Raw genomic sequence first — 19487 nt, 5'->3', positions numbered from 1 at the left:
CATAAACTTAGCTTTCAGGGAATCAATATTGGAAACAAAGTTTTTTCAAGTTCATGAAAGCAAAAGTGGTGAAATTTGACTTCCTTCTAAAATGGATCTTGAAATGCAAAACTTGAAGCTGTGAGCTAGTACACACAGTGTCTGTTCTGCATTGTGCAAAATCTGAGACAAGATGCTTAGTCATAGTCCAGATATTGTAAGCAGCTAAATCTGAAACACGTGCTTAAAATTCCAGGGACTTTCATTTTACTGCTGTAGTCAGATATAAAAGATGCATTGTTTTAATGTGCTTAGATCTACTTAAAAACTTGTCACAAATATATTCTCTAGTTACAAAATATTCTTTAGTTACAACAAAGTATGTTATATATTAAAAAGAACTACTAAACAACAATAATATTCTTAATCCTGTGCATTTTGCAAGCAAATATAATGGGTTCTTAAGTAAATGTCAGATTTTCTGTGGTGAAAAGCCACAGAGACCGAAATAACAAAATCAGTGTTTTATGGTTTGCAGAAAAAAAAAAAAAAGTTAAAGTTGCTAGGAAATTACAGAAATGCCAACTAATGGTGACTGAGTAGAAGAGGGGTAGAGAGGAACTAAAAGGCTATTTTAGGATGTGATCTCTTCTTCCCATTTTCAGTCAGTAAGGAACATTTCTTGTGTCTTACTGTTAATAGTGTAGCTGATTCAGATGTGAAATAATAACTTCCAAAGAGAAAAAAAGTATCTTAACCCATTTAAATAATAGCACACAATTACTCTATTTAAATTCAGTTGGCATGTGCATTGTTCTCTGGCACTTGAACAAAAAATGGATTTCCTTTGAATTCATCACTATCTATGGCTTCCCTCTGTTTTAGTTCAAACATAAAACTTAGCAGAATTTTCACTGCAAGAGTATGATGGTGAAACTGTTAAAAAACAGAAAAATTTCTTAACTGTAGACTGAAACCATATACTCATGTCCCTAGAAAGCACAGAGTAACTATGGAAATTTACTGAGTTTTTCAGAAGTGTCTTATGTATGAACCCAATTCACTTTAAAATCTTAAAGCTTTGTCTTGTCTTAATTCTCGATGAAAAATTATTATTAGAAATACATCATTTTCATCTATTGTATCATAATGAAATATGAAGAGACGAATAAAAATGGGTCTTTTCTGTGCTTGCTGTGCCTCTGAAAACTCTTCTGCATTAGAAAGCCAAAATGAAAACAGCAAGATGGCAGAGGGAACAGAGCAACCACTTCCATTTGTCATGTCAGTGTGCACAAAAAAAGTGATGAAACCAACTGGCTTTCAGGAATGTGAGAAGTGCCAATGACAGTATACTGCAACAGAAGATCTGCATTCTCTAATTTTATGCCTAACAGTAGCTTTACGTTTTAATATCCTTCCTGATGGTTAATTTGGGTTCAGATAACCAAGGAAATATTAGTCACCACCTGAGTGTGGCAAATTGAAGCAACAATGCTTTGAAACAGGGATGATCTAATTAGTTACCTTGTCTTTGATGACATACGCATTCTTTTAGTCCACAGCAGTTACCACTGGGCTAACTGCTCACAGGTTTCAACCCCTTTGTGTTACTTAGTAGTATTTTGTAAACATGCAGAATAGACAGAAACTGAATTTAATAATGGACTTAAATGATAAAATTGTGAAAACTGGAATGAATTCTCTGTAGGCAATAAGAAACAAGAGATCAGATTTAAGAACATCTAAGAAAATTTAATTTCATCTTTCACTGTAAACAGGAAGAAAATTAACTGGCTAACTAAATGCTACCTACTTAGTGATGCTTTGTAGAGATTTTCAGCTTGAAAAAAACCCTGAGCTTTTGGCTTTACATTGTAAATCTTACAAAACTATTGAATGCTATCTGAATACTACAGGTCTTCCAATTGATTACAGCTCTTAAGAGAACCATGAGCAGACTCTAGCAAAGTGTCTTTCAAATTAGGAGAACACAGGCTCTTATGTGCTAATGTAATATCTATTAAGTCTAGCAGCCTCTAGAAATTGAGAATGGATGGGATAAAATAACGATATTAAAAAGAAAGAAATATTTTTAATTTTTTTTTTTATTTTTTCCAATTGCTTCAATACTGATACTTAATTTCTGCAAAGCAAGCCTGAAGTCTTGGATAATTTTAAAGTTAGATTGTGTTAGTCTAATTACAACACCACAAATGAAGTAACATTTGATCAGGCCAAATAAAATGGCTTGGACTCCCTGCCCCAAAGTTCAACAATAAACGCCACCTGAGGTTAAGTATAGAAAAACAGAATTCAAAAGAGCTAGTTAATGTACAGTGAATAGAGGAGTTAAAATTGAAGCCCACAAATATTAGCTATATGCTTATTGCTGTGGCCAAACAGTTTGAACAGAGCCCAGAAGGGTAAGAGGAACCAGCATTCTAAAGCCAAGTGTATTTCTGGACTTCTTCAGACAAACAGAAACTGGAGAATTAGATGCATTATTATCCTCCAGAAGCTTAGAAAAAATATTTTAAAAGACAAAACCTGAATTTATGAGTGGACTTAATTTTATTTTCAGCTTTCACTGCAAAGAAGGGGAAAATTAGCTGGCTAACACTGGTAGCAGTTTGACTCCCATCCCACCTTCTTTTGGCTACCTCTAACAGAACAGTGTGTCTTCACAAACTGAGGTAGAATTTCCTACAGCAGACAAGTAAATTTCAAATAAAACTAACTATGAATTTCTTGGGGGAAAGGAGGGAAGTATGGAAGGGAGAGAGAGAAAAATCTATGAAGACACTAAAGCTTAAGTTTTAAACAACTGTAAACCAATGTTTTCAATAAAATACAGCTTGAGATTGACCCTTCATGTGAGTTGAGAAAATAATTGATTTGCTATTTTAATATGAACCTAGAATCTAAATTAGCAATCAGTATTAATTCAAATATGCAGAATGGATGACCCTTTTTTCTTTATTTAGCATAATAACATACCTTTAAGTGGATCATGCTCTGCTCTCATAATGTCAATAAGGGAGTTTTCCAAAGAGTGCATATTCAGACTGTCATACATTCTATTTCGATCCTAAAAGAGAACAAAATCCTTAGTATTGGAATACAAATTCTGTACTTTTTAACAGGAAACTTGAAAGGAAGACAAAGGTGCCTTCTAAAGGCTGTACGCTTAGACACTGGAGATGAACAATGATACAAAAGCTTAAGATACCTGAATTTATTAACAGTAAGACCTGATTTTATTAACAGTATGTTTAATTGCATTCAACTATTAAACTAGAGATGCACTGTGAAGAACTCTTTTGTGTTTGCACTTTAATAGCCTGTGATTGCCTGTTTCCTTCAGAAGAACTGCTTGAATCAGTTCTAGTGATCCTCAGCAGTTAGGCATTAGACTGCTTAATGAAGGAGACTACTGTCTGTAAGACCTCAATTTCATTTCATGCAGAAGTTAAATAGTGAGTAAGATGGCGAACTACAGGACAAGGACAGTCACCTCACAGAATCATCTAGGTTGGAAAGGACCTTGAAGATCATCTAGTCCAACTGTTAACCTAGCACTGACAGTTCCCAACTACACCATATCCCTAAGTGCTATGTCAACCCACCTCTTGAACACCTCCAGGGATGGGGACTCCACCACCTCCCTGGGCAGCCCATTCCAACACCTAACAACCTGTTCTGTAAAGAAATGCTTCCTAATATCTAGTCTAAACCTTCCCTGGCACAATTTGAGGCCATTACCTCTTGTCCTATCACTTATTACTTGGTTAAAGAGACTCATCCCCAGCTCTCTGCACCCTCCTTTCAGGGAGTTGTAGAGGGCGATGAGGTCTCCCCTCAGCCTCCTCTTCTCCAGACTAAACAACCCCAGTTCCCTCAGCCGCTCCTCATACAACATGTGCTCCAGACCCTTCACCAGCTTCGTTGCCCTTCTCTGGACACGCTCGAGTAATTCAATGTCCTTTTTGTAGTGAGGGGCCCAAAACTGAACACAGGAATCGAGGTGCGGCCTCACCAGTGCCGAGTACAGGGGTAAGATCACTTCCCTGTCCCTGCTGGCCACGCTATTTCTGATACAGGCCAGGATGCCATTGGCCTTCTTGGCCACCTGGGCACACTGCTGGCTCATGTTCAGCCGGCTGTCAATCAACACCCCCAGGTCCCTCTCTGACTGGCAGCTCTCCAGCCACTCCTCCCCAAGCCTGTAGCACTGCTGGGGTTGTTGTGGCCTCATATGAAAGAAAGCATTTTCTTGGTGCTTGACTAAGTACCTCACATGGGCCCTCAGCCCTCTGCTAGGACTGCACTTCCTGGCTTCTGGGTGATAAAGGAGACCCTCTGCATACAAAGACTTAAGTTACAAATGGTCAGCACTAAATGTGTTGAAAACACAAGGTTGGAAAATTAAAGCTAAACTATGAAAAGAAAATGTCACAAAGCCTTCCAGAGAACAATTTTTTGCACATGAAGATTAAGAAGAGTTACCATAATGTCTTACAAATATTTTCACTGAAGGTAATAAAAGTCATTGTAATAAATCATAAATGTTTTCACTGATTTTATGCTCAACTAAGACATTTTCTCCCATGTTTTCTAATACACCCAAGTTACAGAGGCAGAAAAAAGATGACTTCTAACACCTCTGGTCTTTCTGAGATACCTTCAGAGACAAAATAGTTTGCGTAAAACCTTAATCTGTTCTACTTGCAAGGCTTCTGGCTGGACTGTATTGCACTTAAAGGAATCCTGTAATCATGCCCTAATTTTACTGTTGTCTTCTTTCTGGTTGCACTGTAGTAACTCAACGGAGTAGGATGAAATACACCACACACATCCCATGACCATTAAAATTCACTAAGGATGCAGTCATCCACGTAGTACATATATAATGGGGACAGAAGGTATCTGACCCACACACCCACTGTGACTTTCCATGACAGTTCAACAGAACATAGATTAATTTCAAACTACATCCCTCAGCAAGCAGATATGCTTCATGGTTGAGGAGTGAAAAAGCAGGCTTTTGAAATAGAGGTTTTCTATGAGTCAGAGACCGTGACTTATCAACAGCTTTACAAAATAAGCCATGATGAAGCTAAGATTTTATTTTTGTCCTTCTTAGGAAGTTCAGTCAACTTAATACAACATTGGGATGAAGAGGAAGAAGCCTTTTTTTTCCAGCTCTCTTTTTCTCAAACAACTGTGAAGAGTAATGGCTTCCTGTTAGATAAGGAATCTGCTATGTTCATTTGATTGGATCCTTTATTTTCTTTTAGAAGCCCTTAGATAATTTTAATGACAAATTTAAGAAGTAGGTTGCTCTTGTCTCCTACCACTGACACTTTGTGAGGTGATCTTCAACCTGGTTTGAGTGCCAACAAGTCACCAGTACTCTTTTAGTTCACCACAGTCTTATTTTGGGACTGGTTGGCTTTTATTCAGTTTTCTAGCTGTCCTGAGAAGCAGCAGAATGAATGAAACTGAAGTGACTAATCTGCTTCCATGCCCTTGCAGGTTTGTTTCTCAATAGTACAATGAAAAGAACCTGCTTACCATAGCAAACTTGCTTTATATAGAAGGTGTGAGCAGTGACAATGCCGGATCTGTTCCCTACTGTCCCCTAGAATTGAGAAGGTATCTCATCAGGATTTTTAATGAAGCCTTAAATTCAGCTGAAGTCAGTACTTGGTAGGTAGTAAGTGCTCTTGCAAAAACCAATGCTGAATAAACTGAAAACGTGCTTTGCTACCTCTGTAGCTGATAGGTGAAAAGAACTAGCATTGGTAAAAACTGGAGTGAACTGTATATATGACACTTTATCTTTGTTACAGGCTCACTAAGTAAAATCCTATTTATTTTTTATCATTGCTATATACATATATGTTGAGATAAGACATAACTATCTGGCAAATGGTCATTACTTTGCTCTGGAGAGCAGAAGCCTGTAAGAAAGGGCTCCATCGTTGTTAATTCCTAAAACTGGCCCACTTGGTCAGGGATCTTACAGAGAAATGGAAAAGTAAAACATAACATGCATTTGTGATTCATTTGTAAACTGCTCCACTGGCTGACATTGTGCAATGATTGTAACTTCACCCCTGCATCCTTCTGTTTTGCAAGTTCTGTGTATCCAAAGTGAAAGGTCTTGCACTGCTGGAAGCACAAGAAAACACTTTTCCCATTCTCTTTACACCTTAGAAAGTTCATATCTATAAAGCTAAAAAAAGAGGTTTGTTTCTTTGAATTTTATTACTTAATTTCTGGCAGTGGAAACGTGTAACAGGCATGCACCATACAATATGAAAATGAGAATGAAATATGGGAACCGTATTCTGCTATTTCACTACCCACACCATACCAGCCACTTGTGAGTTTAGGTAGTATCCTGGTAACCAGTGCTTCAAACTTTTAACATCTATTCCAGTTAATACTGATGAACTAGGTACTATAAGCAACATTATCTGACATGTAACTATCTCAAAAGGAGTAAGTCGTGCTTTGGGTACAAGGTTCATTGTAAACCTTTGTGCAACTACACTTCATAATGCTAAAACACTGCTTTGTTCTCCCCAAATACGTACATCATATCTTTAAAGAGCACAGTTACCATCTATGCAAATATGAAGCTTTCATTTCAAAGCAGAACTTAAGAGTATTTCAATAATGTAGGTCACATCAGCAAAGATCTTCTAGAAAGTTCAGCTGTAGAGAAAAAAAAATCCACAACAGTTTCAAAAGGGGACAGTTCTACTACAGCATGCTCTACTCAATCGGAAAACTTCCACTGTGATTTTCGTTGATCTTTGGGACAAGCACAGCAAGTACCAGCGGTGAACATGATTGTTTTAGATAGTTCTCCATACATGTGGAAATAGTCCTAATTCTTGGGACTATCTTCAGTTTCATTATTTCAACACGGTTGATAAGCAGTTATCTTCTAAAACAACCTGGAACTACTTTTAAAACAACATGGAAATAGTCCCAAGAATTAGAACTATTTCCATGTTGTTTTAAAGGTAGTTTGAGGTTGGTTTAGAAGATAACTGCTTGTCATCCGTGTTGAAATAATGAAACTGAAGATAATCAGTAGTACAAAGGCATTGATACATAAGCGTGTATGTTAATACAAGTTTTGTATCATCCTGACTCCAAAAGCCCCTTTTATCAAGGCTGAATTCCTGCAAAATATTTTGCATTTCCCTCACCTCTGTCTCTGGCTCATCAGTCCTGTGCTAAGAAGCAAGTGAACTCTTGCTGTATCAGAAGGTCTCTATCTCAGTGGAATGTCACAACATAATGCTAGTTTTTTTCCCAGAGCCAATAGTTAACTTCTAAGCACCACAAATTCTCACACTAGTTTTTTATTTCTTTTTAACTGTATAAACATTTGAATCCTGTTTGATCTACCTCCGCACTACCAGAATCACAACTGCATTCATACACAGCAGAATTGGTTTTGGTATAACTGCCTACAGATTCAGAGGTATACAGCTAAGTGACAAACTGTCATCTCAACTTAAAAGTTAAGATTATGTGAAGTTTATAGAAAAGTGGTAATTATTTATGAATTTTTACAAATTTACACAATATAGGAGAAGCATGAAGTATTCTACTCACAGAATACAGTTAGTGCTAGAAGGACTTTTGACACTGTAATGCAAAATACATCTACCGAGTGCATATTTCAGAAGTCCTCCCCCCATACGTCTAAATGTGGAATTGAATGGGAGGAGGGCAGCTTTCTCTGAAGAGCAAGTCTCAACACTAAGTTGTCGGACAAACCATTTTTCTAGACACAATTTAGGATTTCTAAATATATCCATGCAATTTATGCAAAGCTTATCCTGTTTGAGCATTTGCAGAAACAGTGCAGTCACATCTCAAAGCTTATATACTGTCATTTATGCATAAAGCAAATACAAAGAGAAAAACTATTAAACAGTGAATACAATTTTGCTAATCTTTAACCACATACACTAAAAATAGATGTTCATAGTTAAGAAGTTTAACAACTTTGAATTTTGGACACATGCTTTAAACTACTGATCTGTACACTTCCAACATAGGTATTAAATTCAATCTTTAAAATACGCCCCTTTACATGTCCCTTCATATTCTACAGAAATGTAGCACCATCCAGTGGGGCTGGAAACAAAAGTCATAAAACTTCCAGTCAGTTTCAAGTACAGTTGTAGCTGGCTGTAAAAAAGACTCTGTAGCTTTGATCTTGCTGAATTAACTGAATTTTTAAAAAGCTCAATTAATGAAACTTTTAAAAATCATTTCACAAACTAAAATGTTAACAAGTTCAATTTTTTCACTTTAAAACTGACCACTAAATACAAATGTGTTCTAAGACTAGAAAGTGACAGCTGATTTCATAATAAAGTATTCAGACTTTAAAAAGTACCTGAATATAGTATTCAGTGTTGATGTTTGCAGTAAAAACCTAACAATTAAGTACATTATATATTCTAAAATATCTTTGGTAGCATCTAAACTTCAAGTCATTCTCATTTTGGTGAAAACATACTGTAATCATAAGCCCCTTGTTGAAACCATAAGTAGTGTAAATGAGAAACTTAATATGAAAGCCTATGACAACTACCATTTTAGCTCTATAAAAAAGCAAGGAGGACAGCTTAAAGCAGACGTATGAAATTGCTCTGTTACTTTCCATGGTGCCATTAGTAGTAAAGATGCACTATAGTATCTGGTAGACATCTGTGAATGGTCAACCTGACGACAAAAGTGTTTTAAAGTTAAAATGACACAATCAGCTATGTAAGCTAACTAAATTGAGCCTAAAATGCACCAAGAACAGGTCTTGTGGCAAAGACACATCTACTTCCCAACTACATAAGCATTTAAAAACAAACAAAAAAATCTCAACAGCATGTACTGTGTATCCAGAGTGCAGTACTTCAGCTCAAGAATATACATTCATAAACTGGAAACAAACCAGACACATTATGGAGATGATTAAAGGCTTGGCAAGATTAGACTTGTGAGGCAAATCTAGAAGATTTGTATATTAATAGCTTCAACAAAATAACTAAAGGAACAATTAGACATTTGAAGGGGAAGTTGTTATTCAAGATTTGGGTTCTTTTTGGGGTTTTGTTTGGGTTTTCTGTTTGAGTTTTTTTTGTTTGTTTTTGCTTTGTGTTTTTTTTTTTTTAACCCTCTCCACCCCCCCATCTAGAAATATCTATACAGCCTTGAGTACTTAAATGCAAATACATCAGACCATACAGTAAATGTACTGTGGGATAGGTCTTAGCTGAGAACGTATTAATTTTAACTTAGAGAACAATCATGCTTTGGCAGACAGAATGAGGTGAGATATGATACTTAGCATATATATCATTGCTACCTTATCATGGCTGCTAAATGTTTTGTTGAATTTCCCTAACTCCGATTTTGACTTGCATTAAGAGAATGAGCTGTGTAACTGAAGCAAATTTTAACAGTAGAAGAGAATTATTAGTTCACAAGAAGTCATAAAAACATTGCATGGAAAGCCCCACAAACTCTCTGCTAATTGATTCCTTTGAATCGTTTATCTGTGCAGCTCCCAATACCATTTATTCAAAGGTTTTGATCCTGAAATTAGAAGTATGGCAATGGATTATTTTCTCCAGCTAGAGATATCCCCAGTCTGGTCCTCAGACACAAATACCTGGTTTTGTATGTTATTTAATCAGCCCCCGGTAATCAACCTACCCTGGAGACACTGTTCTGTTACAAGTATTGCCTTAGTAAAAATAAACTGGTAAAGCCTGGTTTATAAATCGGTGCTTGGACAATTACACTAGTCTGAAGACTAAGGCAATTCAGCAGCTAGATACTCCAAATGCCTTCAAGTTTAACATGACTGCCAAACACTCAGCACTTCTGAAGCAACAGGCCACCTATTTAGGAGTCTATCCATGGCATTAAGAACCCAATTTTAGCAACTTGCTCTTCATCTAATATTGACTGTTATGTGTATCATCTAGATTAGCCATTTAAACTGTTAAAGTACATTTATTAAACTGTATTAAAACTGTCATATTGAAAATCTGAAATCCTCCGAATGGAAGTGATCATAAGACAGAAGCAATATGACAATGTCTAAAACTAACACCTGTTGTGACATACAATCTTAAAACTCATTTTACTTTGCAAGTGTTTTGTTTTCTTTGAAAGCTTTAGCACATTTCAAAAATAAATAGAAAAAGAAAAATCTGCATTTGTGAGAGATGCTACCTTACCATACAAATCCCCAGCTGGAGAGCTATATTCAAACGTAGATTAATAAAGCTCAGCTTCCAGGACCATGAATATTGCACGTACTGTTTGTTTGAACAAACAGGAAGGACAAATCAAGGTGAAAAACACCCATACATACAGTGTATTTCTTAACTCAAAAGAGACACAGCAACTAAATTCATATTTATAGAATGCAGTGTTTTTACTAGAATTAAAATAGTTAACACACTGAAGTGTGTAACAGTGAGGTGTATTACTAAACTCTATATGATAGGTTTTAGTAAGCTTATTTGCGAGATATTAAGAAACATTAAGCTTGCAATCAAAACAGGGTTAGCAGACACTGCAATTCTTTGAAAAAATTTTAGAAATAGTTAATTATTTTCCTCATCCAAGGAGCATAAAAAATGAATCTAAAAACCACTGATTTTTGTGCTTGCACTTTGGCCACAGAAATGCCTGAAGCATGTGTTTTTGGGAAAAAAACAGTATCTCTGGTTAGAAATATATTTTTAGCTTTGCATCCTATATTAATTTTTTTTGGTACTTTAGATCAGGGAATAGTAGAGAATATTCACATTGTCTAACTTCTTAACATGCAACTTAAGTGCATAAACTGGAATCCCAGGGGCTGTTGTAAGGTCAGTGGTACCAAATAGGTTCTTCTAGAGAATTAGATTATCTAAATAAGGAGCCTAGATTGTCTCTAAGGAGAGAGAAATAGGCTCCTCAATTAAATGCTTAAGTTATATAGTGTGAATACCTGACAAGATTTCTAATTGTTTCTTAATGATTCCAGTACAAGGCAACAATCCCTTCCCTACATGAAGTACCTATAATGGTGCAAGCAGTGCGGCAGAACTTAAGCTTGGAAACATAATTTTGTCTGTGAAAGAACTTTAATTGATGAAGTTTGTGTTATCTTAAAAACCTGAGGGAGGAAAAAAAAGCATCTTACAGTGAGTCACGTAAGAAAAACTTGGCTATTGGCTTAATTTGCTCATGTTTAAATCAGTGTTGCCATGATGTTTAACTACTTTTATTGAAAAACAAAACAAAAACTCTTCAACTTTGGAAAATTCCCTGAGAGATGCCCTTCATAACTGCTGTAAGTAAAAGCAGCTTTGCTGTAACTGATGTGGCCACTGTAAATTCAACTTCACATGGGATACGTTTCAATTTTAACTGTAAGTACAGAAAATCTGCTTTCATTCCTTTAAAGTAATACACCTAAGTACTTAGTTATCAGTAATGACATTCATTGTCACTGGTATGTTAGTTTACAGGCAAGAAACGTTATTTTCATCAGAACTCATGACAGTTCTATACTGGGACCATCATTCAATGCAAACACCAGAGAATAAAGAGGTTTCATGGAAGAGAAAAGCTTTGAATTTGTATACAATTTCTGTGTGGCTTATTTTGTTTGCATCAGGTACGTGTTTCACAAACTGGATGAGCAGCTGACACTTGAACGCCATTCAGACTTAGCAAAACATATACAGTATTTGAAAAATGGTATCAGAACATTAATAATCTACCAAAAGTTAGTCAGCGAGGACACTGGCTTTTCTAGGCCATTTTCATTTGCTAAGCTTGAGCTCGCTGAAGTTCAGAGGAGAGGTGCTTTGTCACCTGCCATGCAAAATGATTACTGCAGTTAAAAACAAAGATGCGTGATCATGCAGAAAAGTATTCTGCAAGACTGTGAATGATGCTGTATGCATTCAACGCATGCTAAAATGTGTTCGCTCTGTGGAAGCTTGAATAAAAGCTGGGAACAGGCAACTTCTACGTACACATAAACACTTTCGTGCAAGGCTTTCCAAATGACACAAAAGTTAATTACTGCTATTTTTGAGTATCTTCTGAAATTGCTACTGTATCTTTAAGAATCCTCAATCTAAATACCTCAGCCTTTTATGGAAGGAGACAAGCACAGTACAAATTAACAAGATGGGTGTTTGACAGCATCGCAATTGCCAACACAAGTCCTGATGAAAAGAAGCACAAGCTCCAAGCTCTATTTAACTTTCTCATTATGACTTGCAAAGTGTAACAGTCATCACAAAGAATTAACCATATAACAATAGTAGAACAACTGAAAAATAAGAACACGATTTCAGTGTAGGAAGGTAATTTATGGAAACATCTAGTATTTCCACAATAGCAGCAGATAACACTGCAATCCTTCAAAGAGGATTATTTTTACTGTGTTCTGCAACTATCACTTCATACATGTAAGGGAGATTTAAGCACAGATAGATCTATAGCATAAATATAGCCAGACAGGTCTATTTTCTTGGTGGGTCTGGTGCTCACGGGTAAGACCAACAACAATTAAATGTGCCCACGTTCTCCCTTTGATACTATCTCTTCAGAAAAAAAAACACCAAACAACAAGACCCCCAAAATGGAAACATTAATGTGATTTATTATAAAGTTAAATTGCAAGGATTTTTTTTCTAATCTTCTAGAAATTATTTAGATTATAGTTTGAATGCACAAGACTTTTGTTTAGACACGAGTTCATCTACATTAGATGACTGCTGTAGAAGCTTCTGAAAGTTCAAAGTAATAGTCATACTGACTTGTAAGGTGTGTTGACTGAGTAAATATATTCATAACTTGTGCTTAGCTGCATATGAATTCCAAAGTATACGTCACTGCAGTTTCAACATATGACGGCATTAATATTTTTAACCCTGTTCCTTGGGCTAACATCTTCGGGAGACATCTCAGTGTTTACTTTCAACTATTCCTGGAGCCCTCCACCACAAAGCATTATCTATAATCTGTTTTCCTTAACAGATCAGGTTGAATACACAGAGAATGGCACTTTTTTTTCCCCACCTTTCCACCCACATGAAAATTATTCAACCATGATATTCCAGCTAGTAAGGCTACTTAATTGAACAGGTCTTCACTGTATAGGCAAATACTCTTAAGTTTTCAGGTCCAATGCATACACTTGGAGCAGAATTTAGGTTATGTCCAAAAGTCACCATTAGCCTCAAGAATACTGCAAGTATCAGAGCTCACCTGGATAGTCAGGAGATGGCCGCTTGTGCCAAATGGAACTCCACCAGCAAAATGGTAAGAAAAATAGGGACTCTAGTGGGAAATCTGGTCCCAGGGAGCACCCTTTTGCCATTATTGCAGCTACATAAGGATTAGCTTGCTAACTGATGCAAATACAGCTGTGCAAACTCAAACACGATCACAATTATGACAAATGAAACTCTAGATTACTCTGTGTGAAACCTAGAAATCCCAACTATAATGGCTTTATGCTCCACATAAAGATGCAAATTATTTTCTCTGCATATTATCTTTTTTACTTTTGCTGAAATATAGTAGCTCAGTGTGAGACAAAAAACAAAGCTGACACAGGTGTACCCAAAATTAAAGAATGTACAGAATTAATGGAATAATCTGCTTTCTATTTTAAAACATATCATTTCTAAAATAAGTTACCCAAACTTTTTTTTTGTCACAAAAACCCCATGCAAAAACTACAAATTGTTAGAATGGCAACTGAGATTGGGATCCAAAATAAAGGTCTGTGCTAACAAGGTGTTATGACTAAATGAATATAGGCAGGAATGGGAAAAATAACATTTTACCAACAGGTAACTGAGGCTGGAGTTAAGTGACTTACCTAAAGTCACATAAGACATCACTCACAAAATTCAGGAGGTGAACCCAGATCTTTAGTTCTAAGACACATTCTCCTGTTTAACAGTTCTAAATCACAGGGCTTCCAGCCAAAACATAACATAAAAGTTGCTAGAATGTGAAGGAAAAAAAAAAATCTCACTAACATGCAAGTGTCAGCCTAGAATACCAGTAAAAAGACGAACATGACAAAGACTCAGAGCCATCTACAAAAGTAAGAAGACCTATGTACAACGACAAGCGAACAAAAAAATCCTTAGTTTTAAAGGGATATATAAGAACATGAGCATTACTATAGGCAGAAAACGCTTGCTGGATTAACCCTATTTCGCTCTATTGCTGTCACTGGCTACAGTTTCCATCTTTCTTGACAGTCAATATTCTTAACTGTGAGAATTATATATTGCTGAATACACTGAAAACGTCGCGGTTAGTTGCAATATAGAAATATGCAATTTTCAAACCCTGTATTAGGGCTGTAACCCCTGTTTAATTCTCCTTTAAAAGGAATGAAGCCAAAATGCTATACAAGACTATGAACACACCAGCTACACACTATCCTTACCTGCAAAGGAAGGAGAGTATTACTGTTGTTGTCAGTTCGGAAAACATTATCTTCAATCCACGATTTTGGTGTCAGTGACGGAGTGGAGCGAGTAAATTTAGGAGGAGCTATGACATTACCAGAAAAGGGCTTCTTCAAAGGAGAGATCTGGTTCATAGTTCCTGGAATTCCCATGTTTCCAGTTCTACGATGGTCTCTGCCATGCATTCCTCCCCAGGATATATTTCCTGTGCTCCAGCCACTACTCTGATTGCTCCAGGGCGACTGCTTCAGAAGAGGCTAAAAAGAAAGATTGATTTATATTATTTTGAAAATACCTGAAATATTTTTCTTCTTAAAAACCAACAAAACCCAAAACAACCAACCACCAAGTAATCAACGCCCAGAGATTTCTATAAATCACTCTTTCTTGAAAACATGTAAATTAATTACGGAGACAAGGAAGAAAACACAGCATCATAAAATAAAAATTGTAATCCCCATTCCCCCATGCATCCCCCAGAAAAACCCACAGTACTTGTACAAGCATTTTAGATTATAATTTTAGTAATTGGCAGCATTCTTTAAAGCTATGCAGTAAAACAATACCTGGGTGTAAAACCACATTACAAAAGACCCTAAGACCATTTTACCATACATTACTTGATATTATATAGTGAGATCCTTGCAAAAATAACACAAGAATTTCAAAGAGATCAATTTTCAAAATTATTATTAAAATAATTATTCTTATTCTAATAATAATAACAACTATTTCTACTCAGTAATAGTATTTCACTACAGTGAGTAGAAATTTAAAAATTAAAATTCAGATGGCAGATTGATTTCCCCCCCCCCCAGTATTTTGAGTATCACTGTCTCAGTATTACCATATAAGAGCAAAAAGCACTGATTACTGTACAGGGAATCTGTTTGAAGGAGGTATCTTAACATTTCCACATTAAAATGCATCGTTCTGAAGACACTGCTCAAGTATTTCTGGAGTAATGAACAGGACTATCTGTAGAATTCTGCAGGGTGGAATCTGGAGGGGTTTTTTAGGATTTTTTTTCCTATTTAGACAAGGTATAAAGTACTTCTGTATCTAACAGTGCACTATATTCCTCAATATGAAAATGTGAGCAGTTTTTAGAGGGAGGATTTTTACAGCATGTCAAGTTTTTATTCCTAAGCCACAACTTTTGTTAAAAAGTGACCTATAGTGGTTGTCATACTACCAAGAGGTGGACCCACTGAGCCTGACCGACAGTGAAGAACAATATTTATCTTTAGCATTCTCAAATCTGACTGTTCTTGGAAAGGATTTTTCTCAAACATAAAAATGTGTGTGTGTATTCTAAACTCAGTTCTTTTGTGAAGTCAAAATGCAGTACTTCTATCTCTAAGCTTAGCTGCAAGCAACCCTCAGCTTGTATTTCTAATAACTTAAAAATTTAAAGCATGTCAATATGTTATGTATCAGATAAAACAGAACTTTCTGAAGACAGAAAAAATTATAACGTCTCCCCCCCTCCCCAAAAACAAAAACGCCACTAAAGCCATTTTTGGTCAAGTAATCAGGAAAACATCCTATTCTATATAATTATAGATAATTATGTTGTAGAACTTGAATGCTTTGATTGGAATTTTGGGAGAGGCAGGCACTCTATTGTGAAACAAACCTTAAGAGATAATGCCAAATGTTAACAAGCCTCTAATATTGCTAGCTATGCAGTCACGGCACTGTTTTAAGTTTACCTACAACTTGTAACTGAGAGAAAATTCCTGTTCACCTTAGTGTTGGAGAATTGTTTTGGAATTAGTTTGAAGAGGGTTATTATAGATGTTAAGGGCAACTAGCACCTAATCACAATGCATCCAAATCAGTTCTTGGACATGCACACTTAACGTGAGATTCCAGTTCCGATAGAAATGCTTCACAAATCCAGCTCTACCAATTAAAACTGACAGGATTTAATACTAGAATGAAAGAAAAAATAAGATGAGGCCTATATAACTTTGGTCTTTCATAACCAAGCAGATGATCAGAGCAAGATGTGGCTATAATGCACTAGCAGGTTAAGGTGGATATGCTTTTATCCCGTTTCTTATAATTAATATTTTGTTCTAGGAAGAAAGGTAAACTTCCATTTTAACATGGGATCATTATGCTGCTTGATTAAAACCGGTAGCAGAACTGTGGTAACCCGAAACACAGTGCTGTCTTTGGATACAAATTCAAGTAATTTCGGGCAAAACCCCTGAGAAGGCAACAACCTCGACAGCTTTCCCATCTGAATCTACTTTCGGTGGCCTGTGCCCGTCCGGCCGAGCACGCCCAGGGGTGCGAGGGCAAGCTGGAGGCTGGGGCTTCCCGGGGACGAGGCACCGGCGGCGCCGGCCGGAGCTGTCAGCCTCATTGTTCCGGGGACACCGCGCTCGCTACGGGCGGCTGCGGGGGGGCGAGGGGAACATTTTCACGGTGAAACTCCTTCTTGACACGAAAAGGAGCGTTCACCCTCTTTTAGAACAGGAAACCCCCTCCTCTCATCCCCAAAGGAAACGACGTCCCTGGGTAGCCGACGGCGCACCGAGGAGAGCCGGTCACAGCCCAGGGGACGCGGCCGAAAAGGCCGTCCCGCCACCTGCCACCCGGAACGGGCGGGGAGCAGCGGCCGTGCGCGGGGCGGGCCGGGCCGCTGCCAACCGCCTCCCGGCGCCACCGCCGCCTGCCTGGCTGGCCCCGCAGCGGGCGGGCGGCGCAGGTGCCTTCCCGCCGGCCACCGGCGGCCCTCAGCCCGCCGAGCACGGCGGGGCGACAGCGGCCGGGCCGGGCCGGGCCCCGCCCTGCCTCCGCCGCCGCGCTCGCGCCGGGCTGTCACCGCCGCGCAGCCTCGCCCGGCGCCGGCAGCGGGGAGAGAGAAGCCCCGCGGCTCCCCGACTGCCGAAAGGAGGGGAGCCGACCCCCCCCCGTCCCCGCCCCCGCGTCCTCCTTCCGTCCCCCTCCCCTCGCCGGGGCTCGCCCCGGGCTCCCCCTTTCCGCCGGGGCTCCCCCTTTCCGCCCCGGGCTCCCTTCCGGAGCCGGCTCGCCCGGGCTCCCTGCCGCCCCGCCGCGGCTGCCCGGCCCTCCCGCCGCCGCCCGGTACCTGGTGGTGGTTGTAGGAGTTTCTCTGCTGCAGGAAGGCGGCGGCGGCGGCCGCCGCCTGGTGTTGGTGCTGGAGCTGGGGGCTCACAGGGGATCTCCGGTTCTGCTGTTGCTGCTGCTGCTGCTGCTGAGGTAAATTCATCTGCGGCGGCGGCGGGGGGGCGGCGGCCGAGAAGGGGCTGCTGAAGGGCCCGGCGCAGGGGTTGTGAGGAGACACCGGCGAGAAGCTCTGGAAGAAAGCGGGGTTGATCGATGACGGGATCCCCGGGTAGAAGCTGGTCTCGGATTCCGGGCTGGGGGGCGGCATCGCGCTGATCTGCCCGCCGCCGCCGCTGGAGACCGGAGGCTGCTGCGTCTGCTGCGGAGGCGGCGACGAGGTCTGCACCGACCAGGGGGTGCCGAAGCCGGGCAGCGGCGGAGGAGGAGGGGAAGCCGCCGAGGAGGAGCCGCCCCCGCTCTGGTGATGGGGGCTGGGGATCTCCGGGCTCTGCAGGCTGCTGAAGCCAGAGCCGAGCCCGCCGGGCAGGAGGTTCCCGGGGCTGCCCAGCAAGTGGCTGTTCGGGGGGGACTCCATGGGGGGCAGCTTGGCTCTCGCCTGCAGATGAGGAGGAGACGGAGGCGGATTCACGCAGGAGGCGGCGGCCACCCCCACATTGGGGTCCGCGGACACGGATCCCCCCGGGCAGGAAGGGGCGAGCCGCTCTGAACCCCCCCTGTCCGCGCCGCCCTTGTGCTCGGCGGGGCTGAGGGGCCGGTGGTGCGGGTAGTCCCCCGTCCGCGGCGGCTCCGGGGGGCGAGCGCTGAGGAGCTGGAGCTGCTGCTGTTGCTTGTGCTCCTGCTGCTGGTACTTGTCAGTGGGGTGGCTGAACTGCTGCTGCTGCTGCTGAGGGGGGTGGTGATGATAGTCTGGGGGGTGGTGGTTATTCAGGGGGTGGCTGCTGCCGAGCTGGGCTGGGCTGCTGAGCTGCTGCTGCTTAAACTCTTTCCTCTTCTGGCTCAGTTGAGGAGGCGGCGGCTGTTCCTGCTGCGGTGGCTGCTTGTTTAAATCCTGGTGGGGGCTGAGACTGGGTTTAAAGTCAGAGGAGGGGTGGCCGAGAGGGGGGTGTCCTGATGCGGGGCTGCTGCCCAGCCTCTCGCTGCCTGGCTGCTGCTGCTGTGTCACCCCCAGGAGCAGCTCATCCTGCATGTTTTGATGATGCGCAGCAGCGGCCGCCGAGGGGAACAGAGAGGGCGGCGGCGGCGACCCACCGGACACGCCGCCGCTGCCGGAGGAACCGGTTACAGCGGGTGAGAAGGGGCAGGAGGAGGAGGAGGAATGAGAGGCGGCTGCCAGGGAGGGGAAGAACCCGGCGGAGCCAGCGCCTCCTACACCCAGCGGCGGGCTGGGGCTGGAGGCCGCCGTCTGCGGGAGCCCGAGGCTGTGAGCCCCCCCCGCCAGCGGCTCAGCGAAGGGGCGAACTCCCTCCCCGGGAGCCTGAAGAGACAAAGATAATTAATAATCTCCGGGGGGGCGGGGGGTTAAACACACGCCTATCAGAAACCACTATAAGCCAAAAAAAATCGCCACTTTCTAGAATAAAGCCCTCTTCCTTGCCATAATCTTCACTACACTGGTTTTAAAAATATGGGAGCCTTTTGATAATAAATAATCCTACTCTTATCAGGGCTTTTCTTATTTTTCCCCTTCGAACCTATCGGGACCCCCGGCAGGGCGGCCCTTCCCGCCTACACTCGCACCCACAGTAATCCGCCGGATAATCAGAAATACCCCCGGACAGGTCGTTCCCCCTCTGACAGCCCCCCCGCTCCCCGGTAACTCCTCCGTCCGACTCCCGCCCCGGCCGCTACACCGCAACGCGGGGG

The 19487-nt window shown here is 40.8% G+C and overlaps 1 protein-coding gene and 1 long non-coding RNA gene across 3 annotated transcripts in view; one reads left to right on the top strand and one right to left on the bottom strand.

Annotated features, from left to right (window-relative positions):
* Positions 1-18810, bottom strand: part of CPEB2 (cytoplasmic polyadenylation element binding protein 2) — a 55844-nt gene extending 37034 nt beyond the window's left edge. For both annotated transcript variants that reach the window (XM_074865792.1, XM_074865791.1), the window contains exons 1-3: positions 17626-18810; positions 14501-14779; positions 2980-3070 (exon numbers count right to left, since the gene is read on the bottom strand). In XM_074865792.1, the coding sequence (XP_074721893.1) occupies positions 2980-3070; positions 14501-14779; positions 17626-18810 (1555 nt within the window). The remainder of the gene's footprint in view (positions 1-2979; positions 3071-14500; positions 14780-17625) is intronic.
* LOC141942487 (uncharacterized) lies at positions 17637-19284 on the top strand. Its single transcript, XR_012628644.1, has 2 exons — positions 17637-17756; positions 18793-19284. It is a non-coding gene; the product is annotated as an uncharacterized LOC141942487 (long non-coding RNA).
* The last annotated feature ends 203 nt before the right edge of the window (positions 19285-19487 follow it).

This window comes from Strix uralensis, chromosome 4, assembly GCF_047716275.1.
Source record: "Strix uralensis isolate ZFMK-TIS-50842 chromosome 4, bStrUra1, whole genome shotgun sequence".
Taxonomy (NCBI): Eukaryota; Metazoa; Chordata; class Aves; order Strigiformes; family Strigidae; genus Strix; species Strix uralensis.
This window is presented reverse-complemented; position numbering and strand designations above follow the sequence as displayed.